Source organism: Neovison vison, chromosome 3 (genome assembly GCF_020171115.1).
Source record: "Neovison vison isolate M4711 chromosome 3, ASM_NN_V1, whole genome shotgun sequence".
Taxonomy (NCBI): Eukaryota; Metazoa; Chordata; class Mammalia; order Carnivora; family Mustelidae; genus Neogale; species Neogale vison.
Window position 1 is genome coordinate 183,010,673 of NC_058093.1, and position 25,672 is coordinate 183,036,344.

The 25,672-nt window shown below is 40.8% G+C and overlaps 1 protein-coding gene across 2 annotated transcripts in view; it reads right to left on the reverse strand.

Annotated features, from left to right (window-relative positions):
• PIEZO2 (piezo type mechanosensitive ion channel component 2) overlaps positions 1 to 25,672 on the reverse strand; it is a 456,415-nt gene that overhangs the window by 216,707 nt on the left and 214,036 nt on the right. For both annotated transcript variants that reach the window (XM_044243416.1, XM_044243417.1), the window contains exon 4: positions 14,859 to 14,901. In XM_044243416.1, the coding sequence (XP_044099351.1) occupies positions 14,859 to 14,901 (43 nt within the window). The remainder of the gene's footprint in view (positions 1 to 14,858; positions 14,902 to 25,672) is intronic.

A 25,672-nucleotide genomic window follows, 5' to 3' on the forward strand; every position in this document is an offset into this window, starting at 1 on the left:
GGAAGCCCAATGCGGGATTCCATCGTGGGACCCTGAGATTATGACCTAAGCAGAAACCAAGAGTCCGATGTTTAGCCCACTGAGGCACCCAGGTGCCCCCACAAACTGCCACCTTACGCAAGCAATAATGTCTTGGTCTCTAGCAAAAGTGTTAACTGGAAAAGACATTTCATAGTAGGCTGAGCTATGCAAGAGCTAACTTCAGATTTTAAGTAAGATGGAGAGCAAAGAAGAAATCTGAAACCCATGCCTGTATCTGGCTATTAGCATAATTCCCCCAAACATTCCATTTTATAGACTCAACATCCAAATTTTACCTCCATATCAAACAGCATGAATTTCCTGCCTATTATTCATCATGCTGTCCACACCAAGACTTGAAATCTTTAAGTGATATATTATACAGTTCATTTGTTGATGTCACTAATGAAATCTAAAACGTTCCTGCTGGTACCTCTAATTTTGTATAGAACAAAGTGCCAAGGTAACCACCTGAGAATTTAGATTTTGGGTTCAAGAATGCACTATTTTCTGTAGGACCCGATCTTTATCGCTCATTAACTTGAGACTGTTTACATTAGTCATAATGACCTGATTTAGTGAAGATCAAGATTACAAATCAGAAGATCTTTCTTTCAACCATATTTTAACGAAGGACTACATCTTTTTTTTTTTTCCCCTAGAAGAAAAATAGGTCTGTTCACGAAATACTTACTAAATGATGTCACTATACTTGAATTAAAAAACCCGCTTTCTAAGTTAGGAGCCCAGTCCTAGGGCAAAGCTTTCAACAGCCTAAGAAATGTAAATCACCCCCTTTCGTGATACACATGCATACACACACACCTGTGTACATATATTAGTCTGTAGTTTTTAATCTGTTTCTAGTATACAGAAGGTATTTTGGCAAATCAAAGAAAACTGCAAATTTGATCAATTGCACAAGAAATGTGTCATGAAACAGATGACATGTTATCACAGAGATGGAATGCCTAGATTTAAGATTTTCTAACTTTTCTTCCAGTTGTGTGTGACTTAAAGGCACTTTATATGCACTGAATGTCTGTGTCCCTTCAAAGTGCATATGTTGAAACCCCCAATGTGATAGTATTAAAAGGTGGGCCTTCGGGAGGTGATGCATTCATGAGTGTGGAATCCCCATGAATGGGATGAATGCCCTAATAAAAGAGATCCCAGAGATGTCTCCTGCTCTTTCTCTCTCCTTTTTAAATCTATTTTTTATTCTATTTTTTAAAAGAATTTGTTTATTTGACACACACAGAGAGAGGGAGTACAAACAGGGAGAGCAGCAGGCAGAAGGAAAAGGAACAGGGAGCCTGGTGTGGGGCTTGATCCCAGGACCCTAGGATTATGACCTGAGCCAAAGGCAGCCGCTTAATTGACTGAGCTGCCGAGGCACCCCTCTATCTCCTTTAAAAAAAAAAAAAAAAAAGATTTAATTATTAGAGAGGGAGAGAAAAAGAGAGAGAGAAGGAGGGGGTGGGGCGGGTAGAGAGACAGAGAGAATCCCAAGCAGATTTGCTGAGCAGGGAGCCGGACTCATGGCTCCATCCCAGGACCCTGAGATCATGACCTGAGCCAAAACCAGGAGTCAGAGGCTTAACCTACTGAGCCACCCAGGCACCCACTCTCCAGCTCTTTCTGCCATGTAAGGGCACGGTAAAAAAATGTCTGTCTATGAACCAGGAAGCATCCTTCTAGCAGACACTGAATCTGCCAGGATCTTGATTATGGCCGTCTCAGGCCCCAGAACTGTGAGCAATTAAAGTTAGTTGCTTAAACCACTCAGTCTGCCGTATTCTGTTAGAGGAGCCTGAATGGACTAACACAGCAGAGTTCGTGTCTATCAAGAACGAATGGGACCTCTATCTACAATCTCGTGATGAAATGCGGCTCACGACCGTGAGTTTAGAGAACATCTAAGATAGAATTCTGGTTATCTTACAGGTGTGCTTCGGGGCCAGTACTTTATTTAGACTAAGATAAAATCATTCCGTTGGTCTTCAACATAAAACCGCAGTTTTCTCTAATGGTACCTAAGGGGCCTGCTTGCAAATCTTTGACGTATCCATTTTGATCCCAAATGGTCACATCCCCCTGGGCTAGGCTGGGGGTGTGAACATCCACCATCCTCCTTGGAAATGGAAAACAGGGGCAGGTGGCTTCTGCTCCCACATTTGCACCCAGGGCATGGAGCTCTCCAACCTGCCCACAGCATGCCCTTTTCCCTAAAATCTTCTACATTGAGGGCTCCCGTCAGCCACCAGCAACGAATCTGAGAGCCCTGGATACATGGTTAGGGAAAAGCAATATGCTTACTTCATACTGTGGGTGGTTCTTTCTTTAATGATACATTTTTGAAAGGAAAGAATAGAGGGAAAGGAGAAAATATTTATTAAACAAAACAAAGTCTCTTAGTGCCAAGGATTTCTTTGATATATACACACATTACACGCATCTGAGAAAACTCTCGATTCTGTGACTTGAACAAAAGATCAGCAAATGTCTAAGAATGATGGTGGGATGCAGGGAGACTCAACCCATCTCATTCTTTGGTGTTTTTCCAAGCTTGCCTCATTGTTTCAAGGCAAAAGGTGTCCAGGTGTTTGTTTCTGGTTGAATGGTTGGTGTTCTGAGAATAAATTCATCGTCTACTACTCACAAGCCATGTGGTCACCGGGTGGAGGTACTTTAGTTTCTCTATGTGCAAACTCTCATGGAGCTAAGAGCCACTGCAGGATAGTGGGTAGCGATGATGCACACACAGTTCTATCTATAGTGTTCAGCTGAATATTATTACTTACATGAATAATGATATAATTATTCTTACTAAGTGGTGGCAAAACGAATCCATTAGTAGTACAATTCCATTTCATTGAACTTATGAAATTTAAACACAGACCTGGATTTTGACCCATCTCCATTTAAAAAATCCTCTTTCTAGATTTTTACTTAATTCAATTATGCAAAAGAAGGGAGAGGTTCCCTCTGGGGACTCAGGAGTTGCAAACTGGATGATTCTAAGACCCCAGTTTATCTCCCAGTGCCCAGGGGACTGGGGGAGGAGAAGAAACAGTTGCAGATTTATCATTTGAGAAAGAAACCCAGGACATCCTCATCCAAAACGGGGCTCTTGAACTGAGAGGTTCATGTGCTGTGCTATGCTTCCGAGGCTCTTCGAATGCCCTGAACCTGAATGCAAAATTTGTTGTTTATGTGGGTACGGATGTTTCTGGATGTGAGTCTCTTACTTTCACCAGATTCTCTAGCAATCCATGACATGACACCACCTATGCCCCCCTCCAAGAAGTCATAAACCAAGGATTTCATATTACTAATACTAATAGTGCTGTTTCTTACTCATAGAATAAGTTAATACCAATGATAAAACTGGAATCCAAGCTTTCTAGTTTAGCGTCAGTTAGTGCTGGTATCTTCCTTCAGGTCTTCCAAAGGCCGACCTGGAGCAGAGGTCCTGGGTGCAGGTGGCTTATTTGAGAAGCTCCCCTGGAAAGTGCGAGGATGTGACAATGAGGGATGGACAAGGAGAGCAGCCCACGGATGTGTACTGTGGACAGGTTGCTGCTGAAAGGGCTCCTACGAGTTGCCCTGTGGATTACCTAGGGCAGCCCCAGCACTTCTCCACTTACTTCTGCTGCTCCCCAACACTTTCCAGCCCTTCCATCTCGGGCCCTTCCAGGCCACCCCACGTGCAGACGGAGCAAATTTCCAAAAGGCTGGAGAAGCCCTGGGCCAGAGAGCAGAGTGTTGCTGTCACCAGAAGGAGAGATGGCAGCCAGAGAGTGGAGTCAGCCAAGTGGATGTGGCCCATTTCAGGATCCTTCTCTCACACAGCACACCCAGTTACCCACCGAGTAGTAACTTTAAACTTTACAGCCTAAAGCACGTTCGGCAGACATTGTCTCTATCCCGTTCTGTTGTCCCCACCTGAGTTCAGACACGTGCAGTCAGTCCCCTGAACTCCTGCAATGCTTTTCCACTGATCTTCCTCCTTTAAGCCACCCTCTGGTCTGGACTGCACCCATGGGACCCTTCTACAAGTGCATCTCAGAGTATCTGCCCTAGGTTTCCCACTCTTCGATGGCTCCTGATAATATCAAAGATGATCCAAACCCCTTGGCATTCCTGTTGGGTTTTTCACCCCTTCTCAAGTTCATTTCTGTATTCGTCTGTGCCCCTTGCACTCCATCTCTAACATCTGATGGGAGGTCTCTAATAAGTTGGCGTTGCAAACCCGGCCTGGGCAGTCCCTGAAGTAAAGCTTTCACAAACCACTCTGCCCTGCCCCCAACCTAGGCAGCCAGGCTTTGGCTCAATGCTGCCCCAAGCACACATTGCCCCCCACCCCTGAGCTTTCTTTCCTCCACTCTGTACCACTCATATCATTATTGTTGTACCTGGTACATAGTGGCTGCTCAAAACCATTTCAAACGACGGCAATAACCAGTAGCACAGAATCGCCATGTTATATTGTACATATCGGTGGTGTCTTCCATAAGACTGAGACCCTGTTCTCCCATCCCCTCACCTCAGCCTTCAGCATAGGAATAATAATGTGTGTCTAGCAAATGCTTGTCAACATGAAGCATCATAAATATTGGCATGATGGACTGTGAAAGAAGGGAAGGTAGAGTCACATAAAACTGAGTTACTATCTTTGGCCACCAAGCTGGGTGGTCTTGAGTAAATTACTCAGCCACTCTGAGTGGACTTTGCTCATTTATTAAATGGGAGTAATCTACTCAAGTAGATTATATTACTGCTTCTAAATAGATACTCTCCTTACCTGAAACAGTCATATACACCGCTGGTTATTCCCATGTGACCTACAGTGTGCCTCGGTGGGAGGCGTGAAAGAGCCCCATCTCGCCTTGGCCATCGCGACCTTCCCCAGCTACAAGAAGGGCATATGCTCAGTGAAGGTGATTTCAGCCTAGATCCCAGAATGAGAAAGGCTCTTGGAGGAGAGCCACAGTTGCTCCATGGCTTTGGAAGCTGACATTGAATATGAACCAGAAATACACCTCTGGCCTCGTAAGTCACTGGTATTTGAACTTGTCAGGTAGCCTAGCCTAAGTCAGAAGAAGCCACTCCAGAATGTTGCAAGAATGCATTAAATCAGAAAAGCCAAGCGTGTCTCAGGCCAGCATTCCATAAGTCTTTTAAAAACTCAAATCCACTTTTACCCCTGTCATGTTCTTCTGAAAACCCAAATCTAGCCCAGAGGTGGGCACAACGTTAGGGTTCGAAAATAATCAAATGATAAGTGAATAAACACATCAGTTAGGCTTCATTTGAAAACCAAAATACAGACACATCTTTTTCATCTAGTCATTTCCTGCATATAAATTACCCTCACAAAACTTTTTTTATTATAATTTCAAAACAGCTTGCTAAAGCTTCCAGGAATATTTCTATGCAGTCTGAAGGAATTAAAGACTTGCCTAGTTCATCTTTCAGAAAGCCAACACAACAACAGGGTACATAATTTAATTGAGAAACATCTGTCATGTATGTTTCTATCATGTATGTTTCACCTTGACTGCTACAAATGTGATGGCGCATTGCGGAAGCCCAGCTATGATTTCCTCTGTTCAATCCCATAGACCATGAGATTAGAGCAATAGGGTGACTTGGATTGAATGTGTTTTCCCCTCTGCATGCTTTTCTGAGGGGCAGTATAAAGAAATACTTGTTTTGGGGCGCTTTGGTGGCTCAGTGGGTTAAAGCCTCTACCTTCGGCTCAGGTCATGATCCCAGGGTCCTGGGATCGAGCCCTGCATCAGGCTCTCTGCTCAGCATGGAGCCTGTTTCCTCCTCTCTCTCTGCCTGCCTCTCTTGTCTACTTGTGATCTCCGTCTGTCAAATAAATAAAATCTTAAAAAAAAAGAAATACTTGTCTTGATCTAAATGAAGAGGTATTCAAAATTATCCATTAGATCCTATAGTCCTATGACATTCACTTAAAAAAATTCAGGAAAATAGAGCGGTGACTATAGAAATTGATACCTCTGTTTTGGTCATAATTGATTCCACTTAACCATCACATTTCTTGGATACAAGTTTTCATATAAAAAAACACATCATAAATCCATCACTGGAGTGTAGCTTTGCATTCTTTTCCAACATTTTACAAAGCATTATCTGAAGAAACACCATTAATTTCAATAACACAGCTAATGAGGTACACATAAAACTGGAGGGGAAAAAAGAATTTAAAAATTGGCCTTGCATTTCCTAAGGAATCTGTTCATTCTCCAAAGCCAATAGAAACTATGATTTATCAGGAAGAGCAGATTCCACAGGCCTGGGCCAACAGAGAAATGACACACTAATATTTATTTGAAAGGCCTTTTATTTATCAAACACTTATTAAGTGCCTATTATTTGCCACCTCCTGAACTGACCCTAGAGATTATAAGACAGCCACACAGAGGTCCTGCCCTCAGAAGGACAGGTCTAATCTAAGACACAGACAAGTAAGTTTAAGATTATGAACATGCCCAGTGGCTTTGTTCTAAAAGACAGTAGGAAATGGGAAGACAGAAGAGGAACCCTGAGATGGTGGTCAGTGGAGTTAGGGGAAGGCTCTGGGAGGAGGTCAGGGCTAGGCAGGAACAACTACAACATTCTGAAAGGCATCATAGGCAAGAGTGGGGCAAAGCCAATGAAACATGGTACAGAGATGTTTCCTATGCCCTCTTATGGTTCTGTTGCCACAGAATCAGGTCTTCAACTCATAATTTCCCTTATCCAACCATTTCCCTTTGCTGACCTTTGTGAATTCAGTGCAAGGTGTCTCAGTTAACAAAACAGACATGGAGAGGGGTGGCCCCTGGGTGGCTCAGATCGTTAAGAGTCTGCGGTCAGCTCAGGTCTGATCCCAGGGTCTGCAGATCAAGCCCTGCATCAGGCTCCCTGCTCAGCATGGGGCCTGCTTCTCCATCTCTCACTTCCCCTCTCTCTCACTTGCTCTCTTTCTCAAATAAGCAAAATCTTAATAAAAAAAAAAATGAACAAACACACACACATAAAAAACAAAAAACAAGACAGACCTGGTGCCACTTTCAATCCTATTGTAGAGATCCCATGATGGGGAGCAGCTGCGGCGGAACCCAGAGCATCAGACTCAGTCCTTTGCAAAGAGAGACTCAGAATACTCCATGTTAATACAAAGGTGGGCAGATTAAGTCATCACTCACACCAACGCACAGAATAAAGCTACATCTTCATCCCTATGCTTTTAGCGATGAGCCGGCCCTAACTGCAGCCTGTCCTCTCCTCCCCCAGGGCGGCTGCTATGCAGTGAGAAAGAGATGAAGGGACCCTGGTCTCCTGCTTCCCAAGAAGCCCACTCTTGCATAATGACTCTCCACCAAACCCCAGGCCCACGGAGGGCTCGGTTCTGTACTGGAGACATGTCTGATGGTCTAAGCACACAAGAGTGCCCTGGGCACCAGGATTACTGAGACAGTCCAATCCTCTCCACGCTCCTGGACTTCAAGGTCCAAAGGAAGAGAAACATGGACAATAGGTCCATGCAATGTGTCTATATGTCACACAATGTGAAGTATATGACAAAATAGGTCCACATTTCATCCACTGAAATATGGTCCTAATACACCCTCATAGAAGAATGCATGACATATGATGGAAAAGGCAGGGCACTGGGAGGAAGCCATCAGGAACAGTTTCACAAAAACAATAACGTTTACGTTTACACCTAGACTGGTGGGCGGAAGGGCCTTGCAGGAGAGATGGAAGGAAGGAGCCTGACGACAGACAGGCTGCGGAGGGCTGCCCACCCCCCCCAGAAACAAACCATGCTTTTTGAATTATGTCTATGTTGGGGGAAAAAAAAATCCTTGGAATATTTGTGTTTCATCATAGCAGACTGTCTTCGGGGTGATTTGTATTTTAAAATACTCTTTGAAGAGGAAAGAGACTTCATTCCACAATCCAAGTAGAGCATCAAATAAAGTCATAGGCAGACCCGGGAGTAATAACGTCATCTGAGGTTCTATGCTGATTCTACAGATTCCTTAAGACTACATTCTCTGCGTTTTAAGTAAAAAGGGGTGAGAGATCAGTAAGAGATTAGTATTTTAAAACGGGCGGCAGAACGATTTCCCAGAAGGTAGGAACTTTTATTTCTTTTGGCAACTTACTAGGCACAAGCCTATTTACTTGTTAAAATATTTTCTTCTCAGAGGGAAAGTGCAGCTTTGGAAAGAGATAAACCATTTCAGACCTTGCTCAGAGCTGACGGTGATAGATATGACTAGCGCCTTCTGCTATTTCTACCTCTTTTTTTTTTAATTTAAATTCAATTAACCAACATACAGTACATCATTAGTTTTTGATGTAGTGTTCATTAATTCATTAGTTGCTCATAACACCAAGTGCTCATCATGTCATGTGCCCTCCTTAATGCCCATCACTCACTTACCCCATCCCGCCTCCCCCCCACATCCCCTTCTGCAACCTTCAGTTTGCTTCCCAGAGTCAAGAGTCTCTCATGGTTTGTCTCCCTCTCTTATTTCTTCCCTTTCAGTTTTCCCCTCCCTTCTCCGATGATCCTCTGCACTATTCCTTATACTCCACATATGGGTGGAGAATTATCCGTAGGAGAATTGTCTTTCTTTGACTGACTTATTTCACTTAGCGTACTGTCAGCAAAACTAAGAGGCAAATTACAGAAGGGGAGAAGATATTTGCAAACAACGTAACAGATAAAGATCTAGTTCTAGCTCTTGTTCCCTTGCTGGACACATGGCAGACTGACACTTCTTTCCCCTAAGTTAGCGAGCTGATTCTCTTTGGGCCGTAGACTGTGAGTTCCAGTGACCAATGCCACGTCCAGGTGGAAACATTTAGGAGCTGGTGCATAAGGACACTCCCCTTCCATGCTTAAGCAAACTCAGAATCATCGTGTTGAGACAGAACTGCAAAAAGGCTGAAGTCAAATAATGGCATGCCACCCCCTAGATAACTCTGACTTCCTCATTAGATTTTGCATGAGTGAGAAAGGAACAGGTGTTGTATTAAGCAACCGAAAGCATGGCCCATCTCTTAGCTGAGATACTTGTTTCTAACTTGCAGAGTATCAGTGAATTCACGCCCATGTGTATGGAGACCGAGTGGCTGTGATTTACAATTATAAACTTAGACAATGTGCCTAGGAAGGTAAGATTTCTGGTTGAGACCAAAATGTTGGGTACAGATTATTTTTTTCTTTACATTAACAACAAAAACAAAACAATGAAAAACCCAAGTCTGCTTTTATTATGCAAATATAGATATTCTATTAGCAGGAATGGGAAGGGAGTATAGGAGGTCCCATCTAAGACACATGAACCTACATCCTTCTTGTGCTGCAATACACTCCTGTAATGAAGTCCTAAAATAAACTCCTGATATCCCCCCACAGAGGGGCAAGGCGATTGTCTGTAAGGTAAATAGAACATACTTTCTTGAACCACATAAACTGTGAGGATGCGTACTTATTCTGAGATCATGTATATAATCCCACAGATTCCAGAAAGGGAATGGCTGAACACCATCTCATGGCAAGTGTTCCTGCAAAGACAGCAAGTAGGACAGATCCCTGGGTCTTCCTTTCAGTTACAAAATGTACAACAAAGGGCATCTTTGCTTTCTTATTCTTGGAGAAGACTTTGAAGATTTAGCTGACTCAGTCACTTCTTTTCTTTAGATGTGGCTACTTTAATATAATCTGCTAGCAAACAGATTGATGGGCTAACTTCAAAGAACTTAATGAGGAGAGGATCAATATCCCAGTATAACTGCTCTAAAGAACCAGATAGCTTCATTTAAGACATAATTGTAATTCCCTTTAAAAGAGAGAAGAGGCTAAAAACTCCAGAAGAAAAAAAGCACAGCTACATTGAATAGCACTGCCTGACACAATCTTTGCAACTGTAAATGCACCATCACCTCAAAGATCAATATTTGTTCTATATTTTAAGATGCGGATGCAAAACAGAGAATGCTCGCTGTGCTTCCGGGAGGATAATCTGGGAAAACACAACATGACGTTTTAAGGTAATGTCTAAAAATCAAGATGATCACCCAGCTGAGATTACAGTTCAACAATAAAGCATTGCCCTTGATATACTCCCTATATATTTGTATATCTACTGGGAAGCATAACAATTTTATGGAAGCAGTGTAACATCAACTTTATACTGTCTGGCTTTTTTCAAATGAGAATATCCAGTAAGGTTATGGCTTAAGACCACGTGCCCAGAGGTACAGGGATAAGGAAACATAAAACAACATAAAAAAAAAAGGACCTATAATCAAGATTTTAGGGTGTTCTGGTGTAAAAATCTTCATCTGTGTAACTAGGCAAAGTAGAACTGACTGTAGGTCAGTACTAATGCAGGTCAATGGCCATGACTATATGTGTAGGTTACTTGAATTCTTTGAGTTTCTTTACCTGTGAGATGGCGACCAGAGTCTACAGTGTGTGTGTGTGGTGGGGCGGGGGGGGGAGTCAATAAGTGATGGCCAATTACCTGTTTTTGTAAATAAAGTTTGATTGGAAGACAGCCATACTCCTTGTCTTTGGATGCTTTCTGTTACAGAGGCAAAGTTAAGAATGACAACAGAAAACCTGAAATGTTTACCATCTGTCCTTTCCGGTAACTGATAGACAATCCCTCCCTGGTCTGTGAGGTTGCTGTATGGACTAGAAATTATTTAACATAGTGTGTGGTACGTGGTAGCTGTCTTGTTAGATCATTATTCAAGTAAGGGAAAGGTTAAGGTCATATAACCTAGGAAGAAAATGTTTCAACTGCCAAATACTGGTGATCAATGAATCCTTAATCATCTGAGAAGAAGCTCTTACCCAAAGTGCTTCACCTAGTTGACAGAAAGGATAGTAACCTATACTTTACGGAAAAATGATGCAGGATAAATGCAAAGTAAAAAGACAATAAGATACCATTTCTCACCTATCAGACTGGCAAAAATCTCAAGTCTGACAACTTACTTTGTTGGTGAGGCACTGGGGAAATGCTCTCATGCATTTTTACTAGGAGTGCAAATTGTTGAAACTCTAGGGAGTGAAACTTGGCAAGATTAGCAAAATTCCAGATAATTTACTCATCAATTATCCTTGGGAATCTAATCCCTAAGATATCTGGCAAAAGCACAAGTGTGCACAGGGTTATTCATTACAACATTCTTCCGTAAGAGCAAAAGACTGAAAATAGCCTGAATGTGCCCCATGAGGTATTGGAAAAGAAGGAGTTAAAGCAAGTCATTTGTGATCCATTTTTCTCTGATTACCAAAGAGATACTGGGGTTGAGGGAAGAAGGTAAGTGACCTGATTTATCTTCTTGTAAACATATGAACTCTGATACGGGACAAATAGAATAACTAACTAACTCATTACTTATTTATTTATTTGTTTGTTTGTTTTATTTTCTTGCTAGGAAGAGTCCTCATCAAGCAAGAAAACCCTGGTTTGGGACATTAGGATAAACAAATCTTCAATCCATAGATGGATGAGTTAAGACTCTCTGGAAAATGTCACATGAGCTCTTCAAATTTCTTAGGTGCCAAACCTGGAGATGTTGCAAAATCATGTTTCCTGCCAAGTGAGGGATTTGGAAATCTCACTGAAAACCTCATTTCTCACTCTGGACCAAAAAGTGTGTGTATATATAAAAACAGATATAGATGTAGGTATAGATAGAGATATATATGCATATATAATATGATAAAGAAGAATAGGGCAAGGTTACAGGTATATGCAAGTATGAGCTTGCATATGTGCAATTAAACACTGGAGGATTAAACCAAAAGTTCATACATAACCATATAACTGGGGGAAGAAAGAAGGCACAGGACATAGGGGCAGGGGACGCATGTGACATTTCTCTGAAAACACTTCATATATATAAAAACATATAATTTGTACTTAGAGACACATAAATGTTATATATTCAAAAATAAAATGAGATTTTTAAAAATCCATTAAAATTGAAAAGATTCTGAAACAAAGGAACCAAATTATGTATAAAAGTTAGAATATGACCACATAGGAGAAAAAAAAAAAAACCAAAACTTAAGTAACCTAAGTTTTGAGTCTTTAGTTGTACATCTTTAATGTAATATAAAATAAAGACTGACAGCAGATTTTAAAACTTCATTTAATATTCCTGGGGCACCTGGGTGGCTAAGTCAGTGAAGCATTTACCTCTTGGTTTTGGCTCAGGTCATGATCTCATGGGTTGTGAGATCAAGTCCAGGGTCAGGCTCCATGCTCAGCAGTGGCGGGGGTGGTAAGGGGAGTTCCTGCTTGAAAGTCTCTCCCTCCCACTTGCACAAGACCGTAAGTAAGCACTCTCTCTCTCTCAAATAAATAAATCTTTTTAAAAAACAAACAAAAAAATTTTAAACCTCATTTAATATTTTTATTATGAGTGATAATATTAGTATTTATATTTTTGAAATATATATATTAAAATAAATAAGTCTTGTTAAGAACCACGATTTTTTTAGTGAAAAAGAAAATAAATGCAAATATAGTGCCAGAGAAATTAAAAATTCTGTAAGGTTATGTCTGATTTGGAAATAATGTAAGAATTCGTGTTATTTTTTTTAATTTAAAAAAGGTATTTGCAGGACACCTGGGTGGCTCAGTCAGTTAAACATATGACTTTGGCTGGGGTCATGGTTCCTGGGACCTGAGATTGAGCCCTGCACCGGGCTCCCTGCTCAGGAGGGAGTCTGCTTCTCCCTCTACCTTTCATCCTCACCCCTGATCATGCTCTTGCTCTCCCAAGTGAATAACTAAAAAATCTTCAAAAAAATAAATTATAAAGTATTTTCTGGCTCAGCACAGAAACATGACAGTGCAGATATAATGGCCATCCCTAGTATTTAGATTGTGATTTCAAAATACCATTCTCTATAAAGAAAAGAGGGCTCCTTGCCAGGTCTGGAATGTTGGATGGGCTTGTACATCCTAGTTGTTCTAGAAACAAGAAAACTATCAATGACTGGTGGTCCTGTGTCAAAAGGACACAAAGTCAGTGTGAAGTTGTTCCTCGTGACCAAAAGGGAACAAAGTGAACATAAGTGCAACAGGGGGCTAGAATAACAAGATAAACAATACCACAAACAGACAAATCCAGAATGGGAGACATTCTTCCAGAAACTGACCTGGTTTCTTGACAAGTCAATGACATGAAGAAAAATGAAATGAAGCTGTGAGGGAACTGTTACTCGAGATGTAACAAGACAGAACGTGTAGGTTTCAAGGTTTCAGTAACATGATGATCCAAACCAGTATCTGCACGATGACATTTTTGAGATGGTCAGGAAATGCAACATTGACCTGATACCCTATGATGCCAAGGACTTACTGTTATTTGCATTTGGTACGATAGTGGCATTATGATTCCAGAAGAAAACACCTACTTTTTTTTTCAGGGATGTGTCCTCAATCTACGTAGGGACGAAATTACATGATGTCTGCGGTTTCCTTTAAAATATTTTAACCCTACCCCCCAAGAATAGACAAAGGAAGTATGACAAGGTCCTATCGAAGATGGATAGTGACATTTCATTTGTTAGTCTCTTCCCTTTGCTTATGTGTTTCTCATACTATGAAAAGAGAGTCAAGAGAAAGCTTCTTTGGGAAAAGATTACACACAAAATGAAGGATGGACGTGATCTTTTATGCTTTAAGTCAGCCTGTGAGATCTGTCCATCTCAAGCCCAACTCCTGTGACAGCCTTCCTGTGAGACCTACAGTGATAGTGTAGACTCAGTGGGAGTTTAGGGAAAGAAATAAATCTTTTTTATTTTCAAATTTTAAAGTAGTTTATTATTTCTTTAAGCGTTTGGTCAGCTTGGGATTAATACACATAAAAACACATTTTCAGTATGATAAAAAGAACGAGTCAAAATCTGCCTTTAAAGTAAAAAAAGAAATTAAAATCACTTTTCTCTATTACAATAGCTGTACCAACACAGCAAGCTCCAGACTAAAAGCCACTGGGAGGGACCTGTCCCACAGGCTATCACTGATTCCAAGGCAGGTGGGTTAGTAACCTTACTGACCCCACCTCGACTTTGTCTGATGTTATAATGAGTCCATTTGGGACTGCTTTTAGGTAGGAGCGCCATGATCCCAGTTTTTAACTTAGAGCGAAAAGACCTAACAATTTTGATGACTGGGAAGATGTCAATATCAATATATTTCTTTGCTCTAAAACTTTAGAATGGGGACACCTGGGTGGCTCAGTTGTTAAGCGGCTGCCTTCGGCTCAGGTCATGGTCCCAGGGTCCTGGGATCGAGCTCCACGTGGTGGGGGGGTCCCTGCTCAGCGGGAAGCCTGCTTCTCCCTCTGCCTCTGCTGCTCCCACTTCTATTCTCTCTCTCTTTCTCTCATGCATGCAGTCTCTCTCTCCAATAAATAAATAAAATCTTTAGACAAATAAAATAAAACTGCAAAACTGGAATGACATGGGCGGTAATAAAGCTAGAAACTTCCTGGAGTTCTCCAGTTGGACAACTCGCCTTTGATGCTCTTTCCTAGTTTGAGGATTTTCACATACGTTCCTCTATGGAAGGCAGGAATTTTATAATGAAAAGGGCTACTTGACAAGGAAACAGAGGCTCTGGGGACAAAATGATGACTGCCTCACGGGCACACAGTCCCTAAAGCAGTGGTGGTGAGACCACTGATTTATCATCAGGAAATTCCTTAGAATGAAGCAGGACATGAGACCCTGAAAGCGAAGACATGCCAGCAGGCTAAACCCTGCTTACCTTTCAAAGCCAATCTGCCGAAACGTCTTTTCCCACGTGGAGCCTACAAAGAGAAGGAAAGAAAGTAATTAATTGATGCGCACTAAGCATGCAGTTAGTTCTGTCCTGGGTTTGCAGACCCTGGCAGAGACTTGATTTTAGAGTTAAGTGGGAGGAGTTTTCCCTCAGAGGCATCGTTCTCCACCTTCAGTCCCCCAACAGCCACTTTGGAGAACAGTCCACGTAACGCGCCGTGCGACAAAGCGCTCTGTCATTTTCCTCTGGTCACGCTGCAGGCCACTAAATCTTTCTCTAAATGTCTGGATGTGTCACAATAACGTGGGTGAAACTCTCCTGTCAAAATTAATGCAACAGCATAGTGTAAGTCCTACTCTCTAAAATTCAACATTTAATTCTGTGGGGCCCACAGAAAGCTACATGGGCCTCTGAAGGTCCGACTCATACCAGGTTTTTATCTCATCATTGTTGAGGGACAAGGATTCACATGTCTCTCTTTCTAAAGCTAAACATTTAAATCAGAAGACTCTTGAATATAAAAATGTTGTTTCCAGGGACATGACTTGAACAACAGTATATCCAAATCCATAAAAGAACAGCTGGTTTGAAAAAATAAAAAGTTTTTCTAAAATTTTTTTCATGTATTAGTTCTTTCCTACATTATAGGCATAATAATTTTCTGAGGGCTTGATGTAAAGCAAAGTGCTCATATTTGTCAAAGACCACTCTAATAAAAACTGCATTAATAAAAGTTAAGGATTGGTACTAGTCCCATAATTTTACATTTTTCCATCAATCCATGGCAAAATCATTTTGATTTCAGTAAACAGCCACCTAGCCCTAAATCTGTGAGTTGTGTTATGCACAAACTGCTTGGTAATCACAGTATACGATCACTATCATTCTGTACAATTTCCTTCTGCAAATAGGAAATGGTAGATTCAGCCTTGGGTCTCCAGAGGCAGCTAAAAATCTACCCTTCTTCTTTTCCCCCAATCACAGTTAACTAGGTTGGTGCTATGCTTCTTTCTTGAGAACTCTGGTTTACTCTAACGCTTTACTGTCAGCTGACAACTCAATGTCTCCCAGGCCTTAGTCTTCTGGAAAGACAGGCGATTGCACAGTATTCTCCCCAGGCCCTCTCTGAGGACTGAGCTAGTCCCAAGAGAGCATGAACATGGTGTTTCACTATGGGCTTTGGGCTCATATACTTGGTTATGATGAATCATTTTAAATAAGTATTATACATAATAAAGGACTGCCTTTTAGATATAATGACACACACACACACACACACGCACAAATTTAAAGCAGATTCAGGCTTATCTCCTCCGATGAAGTCATTCTTATCCTAATTAAATTCCAATATGCTTTGCTGAGTAGGAGTGAAAGTCATGGAATTTTAGTTCACCAGCCCAGGAATTTCCATGGCTCCTGATCCAGGGGAGTAGGCCTATATGAATGTCCTCTGTCCTGTGAATCTCATGCAATTCAAAATCCCTATCTCAGGAATTCTTGGAAGACAATTACCCTGCCCTGGAGATACTAACAATTAAGACTCTGGCAAAACATAACATAACCTGAGTCAGAAACCACATAAAGACAGCTGGCAACCGCCTGGCCCGAGCAGAGAAGTGGGAAAGATTAAGAGTCTCTTGCCAAGTGAGAACCAGACAGTCTGAGCTCAGACCAAGTGGGAAGGGTCTAGAAAGGCTGGAGGGGTTGGTGAGGGCGTACAGATGCTATTCTTCTTGACTTGCTTCCAGGGAGAAACAAAGCACCTTTACATTTTTTCTACATTTTCATCCCCCGCCACCCCCATCTGCTCAGTGTATTCCTAAATGGATTTTTTAAATAAATTTTTCAGAAAACCCCCCTTTTTGATAGACTCAGTCTATTATCAAGTTAAAATAAAAATAAATTATTTTGTGATATAGCACTATCAGGCTTTTAAATATGACATTTTAATTAAGACCTAGGTACTTTTTTCCTGTTTCTTGGAAAAGTAAAGTTACTCAAAGAAGCAGAACAAGATAAGAGTTTTTGGTGCGAGACTTCCAGTACTCCTTAGAATAAACATTTTCAACCAATCAACCAGGCACAACAGAGATGGCAGAAAAACGACTTCCTCCTAGTAGCTAGATATTAATGTTAACTGATAATTTGAGCATCTTACATACAAAAGGCACTCATCTTTGTTTGCTGTTGATACTCTGTTAATCATCTTACTATATTAGGTATAAGACTGAATAAATTAAAATATGGTTTCTGCCCTCAAACACCACATACCCTAGAGGTTTGGGTTTTTATGTCTTTTGTGAGCACTTAGTCATGATGAAATAAGAAACACACAATAAATGGAACAGACATATCCAGATCCTTTGGCAACACGAATATTTTTGGCAGCTCATTATTCAGTTGTTGGGGAATTCTTTTAAAGCCATTAACCATGTTTTACATGGTAAGGTAATATTCTCTTTTGCTGGAGCAGTCCAACAGGGAGAGAAAAGTAGGGAAAACAAAAGTAGCTGGCAGACTTCCTTGATTCAACACTTTTTAAATGAGATTTATAAGATGGAGAAGTCTAAAACATGTTACATTCTTCAGGGGAACAGCAACAAAGAAGAGGAAAATATATAGCACAGAGAAAGGAGCACAAAGCTTAGAGGGTTTTTTTTTTTTTCCTTTCCAATCATAGATGAAGTTAGAAATAATGAATTATGATTCCTCACTTCCCAAACGTCCCCAGCATCCAACAACAGAACTGAAGTCTGGAATGGAGCATCATGGTGTCCAGGAGCTACAAATACACCCTAGACTCAAGGTCATTCAGTCTGCAGAGCAAGTTCCCATATCTCCTGTCCTAGGTACCCAAGGTAAGAAAATGTCCTTTGGCACCCTACAGCACTGACACTCCAAGGTGGGCGAGGGGGGACTGCCATGCCCTGAAGCAGAAGCACAGGACATTTCCTCCTCAAATACATCAATCAGCAGTCGCTCTTTTACAAGCAAAACTCTACCTATCTCTTCTCTTCTCTCTCTCCTCTCTCTCTCTTTCTCTCCCCATTTCCTATTGACCTCTGTAGATCCAAGCTCCAGTTCTTTCCAGAAGAGAAAGAAGTCATGGAAACTTTTTTGGGGAGCTACCTTCCCCCCACCAATGAGCTGATTCTGCTGGGGCTCCCAGTCCTACTACCTCTTCAGCCCTGTCCCAGCAGGCAAGAAAATCCAGGAGATTTGGAACCCCAAAGCTCCCAACTCTTTACTCACAGCCTTGCCATCCTTTGGAGGCTGTTATTCTTGTCTTGCCATCCTTCTTCATTTTCCTTTCCTTACTCTCCTTGCTATCATTTGTCTGTCACCCTGATCTGGCTGTAATATGGAATTTAAAACAATTTTTTTAATTCTACAAAAATTTACGTGTCTGATTATTAGTTTTAGTAGCATGCAAAAGCCTCTAATAGAAGTTATATCATCAAACACCTTCCCACACCACTTTCCATCCAGGACCTGTGACTTTCCTTAATTTCCTTGAACACTCAGCATGCCCAGCAGGAGTTCATTTTGTACAAATAGTCACATATAGAATAGAATGCCACATGCCAACATGTCAGTTGAAGATGAGGGCACAAGGTTGATTCATTTTTATTTCTAATTTTTTTGTAGTAGTCGTTTAAAATCACGGGACTTTACCTGTCCCCTGAAACAGACATTAGAGTCCCAGGATTTGCAACCAGGTCCCTTTCAGTTTGTAATTTTCTGTTTTTCATAAACATTAAGGAGACTGCAAAAAAACATATCTTTGTGTTGTAAATTGGTTCCTTGCTTTATTATCACATTTCCTCTGTGATTACTACTCTCAATCATTCTTTCAATCAACTTGTTGCTCAGCTTCTAATACAAGAAGAAAGGAACTGGATTTTTCCTCCAAGTTTCATAATGCAGTGGTGAAACTGGTAGCCAAATGAGGCAGAGTTTCTTCTAATTGAAGTTTTATACCAAGTACATCTGAGATGTTGAGAGCCCCTTGAACTTGGACCTGCACCTCTGTGTTTTTTCTAAATAATTAGCAGGAAAGGACTAATAATTCATAGGAGTGGTAGATTTTTGCCAGCACATTCCTAAAAAAAAAAATGGAAGTATTTTTATATACGGAAGAGGTTGCCAGGCAGTAGACCATGTGAGTTGGTCCAGAAACGGGTGATCAAACACAAACACCAGAAAATGATACTGCTTCAAAGTTTTCGTGGGAGCTCCATTTACATTATTTTTAACTCTTTTTTTTTTTAACGACTTTATTTATTTACTAGAGGGAGAGAGAGAGTGAGCAAGAGAAAGCACAAGCCCAAGCTGGGGGTATGGGGAGAAGCAACAGATGGAGAGGAACAAGCAGGTTCCCTGCTAAGCAGGGGAGCCCAATGCGGGACTTGATCCCAGGACCCTGAGATCATGACCTGAGTCAAAGACAGTCGTTTAACCAACTGAGCCACCCAGGTACCCCTATTTCTAACTTCTACAAAGATTTTCACATCTAATCTAAAAGTTGGGTTTTAACCTTGCATCAAAGGTTGACCATAATGTGCAATTCTGGGAGAAGAACAGATCTTCTCAATGGGCCAGTAGTGACATTCATTTCTCAAATATTATTGGCTACCAATAACCTATTATTGACTTGATAGTCACATTACCTCTATATCACATTAATCTCTATTTTGTAAGTCATGTGTAGTCTATACTGTGTATAGTCTATACTGCATACTGTATTCTTACAATGAAGTAAGCTAGAGAAAAAATGCTATTAAGAAAATCATAATGAAGAGAAAATACATTTACATTACTATAGTGTAATTATTGATGAAAATCTGTGTGTGGCTAGACCCGTGCAAGGCAAACCTGTGTTATTGTCTAAGGGTCAATTTTAGATCATGACAAAACATGGAAATACTTACAATCTTTTATTTTTGCATGAACCCTACACACTGTGACTCTCACATTTATACTTGTACATAGAAAAGGAGAGTTATCTTATGTTGAAACTTGCTTTAATCACTTAATAAATATAACTCTTTCCATAAATATAATAAATATATACAATAAATATAGGCATGTAATCATTTTATCACTCATATAGTATTCCATAATTTTTTTAAAATGCAAGTCTTTATTAATATTTATATTCTATCTACATTTTTGCTATTAACCATAAGAACGTGTTGAATAACTTTTACATGTATCTTTGAACATTTGTTCCATTAGTGCTTCAAGATAAATTCCTAAAAGTAGAATTAATACATCATGATCTATGCATATATATTAATACAGTATATATTAAAGTATAAGCATATATTGTGCATATATGTGCATCATATTTGATAGTATTAATCAAAATTTCACACCTAAATCTTAAATAAAGACATGTCCTTGATTGAATTCAGTTTATTAATCATTTTCCTTTATAAAATATTTTATTTTAATTTATATTTTCATAATTAGTAAAGAAATTAAGCAAATTTCCTAGGTTTTAAAATTTTAATGTTTTATATTATGAATTACTTGTTCATGCTCACTGCCCACTTTGCCTATTAGATGTTTGTCTTTAATCCTATTGATTTACAAGAACACTATATATTAGAGTTCATAATCACAAATGTGATAAACCTACAGGAAGTGAATTTACTTTGTAGATTAAAATCCTGAATACTTATTTTATCTTCCTGAATAGAACTGATGAATGTTTGCATGATTAATCAATTTCTATCATTTGAGATTTTCAGTTTTTCAGTTTGTAAGTCTGTTGCCCCAGCAGGTGGGAACAAATGTTACATTTGTTTCTTTGTATCCAAATATCTCAACTCCAGGAGGTCTTGAATTAGCATAATACATGTTTTATGCAGTCATCTGAGTTGACTGGTCAGTCTGAACAGAAACCTACTACCAGTATTCACTCTTTGTAGAGAGGAGGGCAAGCCTATTCAGAAATAATCAGCAAGTCTATTCACAAATCTGCCACACTCTCCTCTATGAATGGAGGATGTTAAAACACCATGAAAGATTTTCTTTTGAAAAATTATCTTCAAAGTACTCTAAAATGAAGTGTAACTACTGAATAATTAATCCCCTCATCAAAAAATGGATTTTAAAAGATAATTGTTGAACTTAAGATTTCTGGTTTAAGATTGGGTCTGGGGGACGCCTGGGTGGCGCAGTTGGTTGGACGACTGCCTTCGGCTCAGGGCGTGATCCTGGAGTCCCGGGATCGAGTCCCACATCGGGCTCCCAGCTCCATGGGGAGTCGGCTTCGCTCTCTGACCTTCTCCTCGCTCATGCTCTCTCTCACTGTCTCTCTCTCTCTCAAATAAATAAATAAAATCTTTAAAAAAAAAAAAAAGATTGGGTCTGGGGCGCCTGGTTGGCTCAGTTGTGGGAGTTCAACTCTTGATCTCAGGGCTGTGAGTTTGAGCCCCACGTTGGGTATAGAGACTATGTAAAATCTTAAAAAAAAAAAAAAAAAAAAAAGATTGGATTTTATTGGCAGTCTGTGATGTTTCTTCTACCAACTTCCAGTCAAATAGCCATGGACATGCTGGAAGTGAGAAACACACACACACATTCACACATACACACACAGAGTAAATCTATTTTCAAGAATCTCAAAGGAACTTTCACAAGTAGGTCAACTGAACTGAACTGTGAAACTCAGCCTGTAGTGCTCTGTGCATTTGTCTCCCATGGAAACCAAACAAACCATCCAGCCCTCCAGAAGGTAAAAGTATGTTCCATTCTCTTCCCACCATACTCCCCCTGGTTCAGAAACACAGATCCATACAGAACAGGAAGTGGAAGTTGTGCCTTCTCTGCACAGAAACCTCTTCCTGAGGAGGCCAGACTGCTGTCCCTGTCATTCTCACCATCCCCCTACCCTTGCCTGCCCTCCCTGCCTTCCAGATCTTTCCACATCCACTCCAACCCTCAGAAACAACTGACAACAAGGATGTATGTGTGTGTGTGTGTGTGTGTGCACATATGTGTATTTGTTTGTGTATATTTGTGTCTGTGTATACATGTGTGCAGGTGTGCAAAGTGATGAACAGGAGGTAAAGGAACCAACCTTCCTTGGCCCAGTATGTTTTAGAGCACACAGTCCTCATCAGGAAAACTTATAGGAATAATTAGGGTTTGAAAATCCCTGGCAATTACCTATCTTGAGAACTACAAATAGCCTAAATATTCAATGATTGTAAAATTATTATATACACTGTTTATACACAGTGGAGTAGTATATGATATTAAAATTAGATTTTTAACTAGAAACTGATGAGATAATGAGACTCTGAATCTCCACAGAACTTAACTGAAATTGTACTTGATGTGATGTCCCACTCATTCCAATCAAGTTTTCCATGATGCCAAATGATTTTTGATCCTTCTTCAGCAAGAGCATTTAGAGATCAGAGATGGGAGTTGGGGGAAATTTACAATTTTTAAAGAGCCAGTCAAGAAAGATGACCCAGTTAAAAGGAAAAAAAAAAAAAAGAAGAAGGTAAATGAATGTGAAATGTGGAATTGGAGACAGGGAATCAAATACAGTAGAGAGATCAACTTGGATAAGAAGGCATTCAGGTATTTTAGCTTTGGGGAAGATGGGTAATATGCATAGAAATTAACTCAGTAAAATTACAGAAAAGGTCGTGCGAAAGAAGAGTGAGAAGTACGTGGAAGGTCAGGAAGTGGAGGCAGTTAGGGTAGACTTCTCTTTTTAAAAGCCAAGGCCAGGGGCGCCTGGGTGGCTCAGTGATTTAAGCCTCTGCCTTCAGCTCGGGTCATGATCTCAGGGTCCTGGGATCGAGCCTCACATCGGGCTCTCTGCTCAGCAGGGAGCCTGCTTCCCCCCCTCTCTCTGCCTGCCTCTCTGCCTACTTGTGATCTCTGTCTATCAAATAAATAAATAAAAATCTTTAAAAAAAAGAAAAAAGCCAAGGTCAGGGGTGCCTGGGTGGCTCTGTCGTTAAGCATCTGTCTTCAGCTCAGGTCCTGATCCCAGGGTCCTGGGATGGAGTCTCTCATTGGGATCCTTGCTCAGTGGAGAATCTGCTTCTCCCCCTCTCTCTGCCCCTCCCCTTGCTCATGCTCTCTCTCACTCTCTCTCTCAAATAAAAAAAATAAATAAAAATCTTGAAAAAAAAAAAAGCCAATACTTGAGGTGGGGAGGGACAAGCTGGGGGTTGGAAGGAGCCAGGGCAAGGCCATGGAAGTCCTACTAAACTAGAGAGAGGGAAGCAGGGTGAGCAGAGAGAAAGGACAGAGTGAGATTCCTTAGCAGCCAGGATGGAGAAGATTCTGAGCAGGGAGAGGACTCTGAGACCACAGGAGACAGACAAGGGAGAACACTGTGGGCCATCTCTCAGCAGACCATGTGCCGGGCACCGGCAGCTCGTATTGTCCTCTTTAAAGTGGGCAGGGACGGAGGAATGTAAGCAATGGATATACAAAAAGCATCCTGATTGGCTGCCTACTTGGATAACAGCAATTCCTACACAATCCATATATAGATTACATTTGTCGGGGAATGATGTTACGTAGAACACTGAAATTATACGAAGAAAGCCAACTGTTTCAGACAAAGCAGAAGCTACTTTGGGATCTGGCCATGTTCCTCATGATGGAGAAGAACCTTTACTGCCGAAGCTTAGAATGTGGGGCTGCCTCTGAATTGGCCCCATGATATATTCTGAAATCGACTTAAAAATTGAACTCTTATGCCCATGTTTGTTTTCTCATAAAAGCTGACTACAGAAGACATTCCAGTAATGATCATTTCAGTTGCTTCAAAGCCAGATGAATGGGGGGTCTCCCGTCTCCGCACAGTCCTGTGAGTAGATCTGAATGGGAGTCTCTGCACAGCCTCGTATGTGAGGCATTTGCCCAGAAAACTGCTTGAATATGACTTCGGACTTCTTAGCCTACCGCACTGCGATGATGTGCCCCATTCCCTGGCTTACTTCAGACTCTTGGATGATTGCTTGCGATTCCATTCCTGCTCATTGTTATAGGAACTTCACAATATGGCTTGAGAGAAAAATTTAATGAAATAAAGACCTATAAGAAATCAACTAATGAGCAGAAAATCACTAGAAAGCTCTAATTGTTAAAATTCACAGTCTGCAATCCATTTCTGGTGGTGTTCAACTTTAGGGAATATAATGGGTCACAGCTGAAAATTCATGAGCAGCCCATGAGAAGAAAGGCCCAAATTCTAGCTGGAGACCAAGTTAGAGCATTGCCTTAAAGAGGGCACCAGGAGCCTGGACATCTCTGTCCTTATAGGTCAGCACGTCTTCATAAATTACTATTTAGTTCACGTGTACTTATTTTCTAGGTTTCAAATATAAAAGGTTACATTTCAGAGGCAAGGATACACAGCTTTTATCCTTTCTTAAACCAGCTTGCTATTTCGTAAACTTTGTCTGGATCACACCAACGATGCTGATTTCCTCCATTTTGGGGTGTCCGTTTCTTCTCAAAACCAGAGATGGTGTATCTGAAATTTCAGCCGGGCAGTTGGCAGTAACTTAGCCCCAGCAGCAAAACGACTTTGGCCTTGACTCCCTTCTTTCCTACCTGTCACGGTCCAGTTATGATGTTGGTGTAGGTCTCTGCAGGTCACTGCAGGTCTCCAGATTAGCTGAGGTGTCTCTAACATGAGATCAGCAGCACCTTCACACAAATCCACCGAGGACAAGTGTTCAAAGCACCTGCATGCTGCCTGGTACAAAGCAGGCGGTAGAAAGCTGGTAGCTGCTACAATATATGGCTCTTGATTAGCGCTGAAATGTACAATGCCACAGTGCAGGTGGTACTTGGGATCCTGCGATCCTTGATTGTACACAATAAGCAGAGCCCCTTGTCCACACACACACACACACACACACACACTCACTCAAACTTCCAGAAAGACATGCATTATGATGTATACAAGTAAGTTTGAATATCATTCCTCTCTGTAACTGGTACATCCTCACATTTTGTAGTCGGTTTCAGTTAACCTGTGTTCAGTTAATTTGCTTTCCCTTTTAGTGTGTGTCTGCCAAAACCCTCCTAAAATTATCTTGGGGGAAAGGCAATGAATGCGTATGTAGGTTAAACCCATAAATAACTTCATTCATTTAAACTTAGGTCCTTCAGAAAGAGCTTAGGAAGCGAATCCAAGTATTCAAGTTGGTGTTTATGAGATTGTCCCTGAAAGACACACGTGAGAACATGAATCGTGTGGAAGAGCTCCTGTCCTTTCCTATGCTGCTGGTCCCAGGTGTACAGCCCACCCATGAGAGTGGTGGTAGAATAAAGAAATCCAAAGTGGAATTACAAGATTTCTTCAAAAACAGTCCCCTAAAAATGCACGTACAGAATTCTTCTGAGAGAAAGAAGAAGAAGATAGAATTATTTCAGTTTTCTTATTTCCCGTATTTATAGAACATTGGCAAGGATTTCCATGGAGGACTCTTTGTTTCCCAGGGTAAGGATTTTCAGTTTTATGCTCCTTTGGGCGTCTTTTGTGACATTACAGTTCCTTTGTAGGGTTTGTGGCCTTTCTTTACACTAACTACGAATCCCCTTCGCCAGAAGTGTGTGCCATGTTCACTTGTAAAAAATTAAATAAAGCAATGCTGGCAGACATTTTGAAAGCTGGAACTTTTATGACAAAGAAAAACTAATGAAGCATATTTAGTTGAAAATTGCAACGGCAGCAGCTGAGTCCTTGTTTTCTCTGAACCTGGGTCTAATATAAAGTACAAAAGACTGTCATACCTATTTATTAT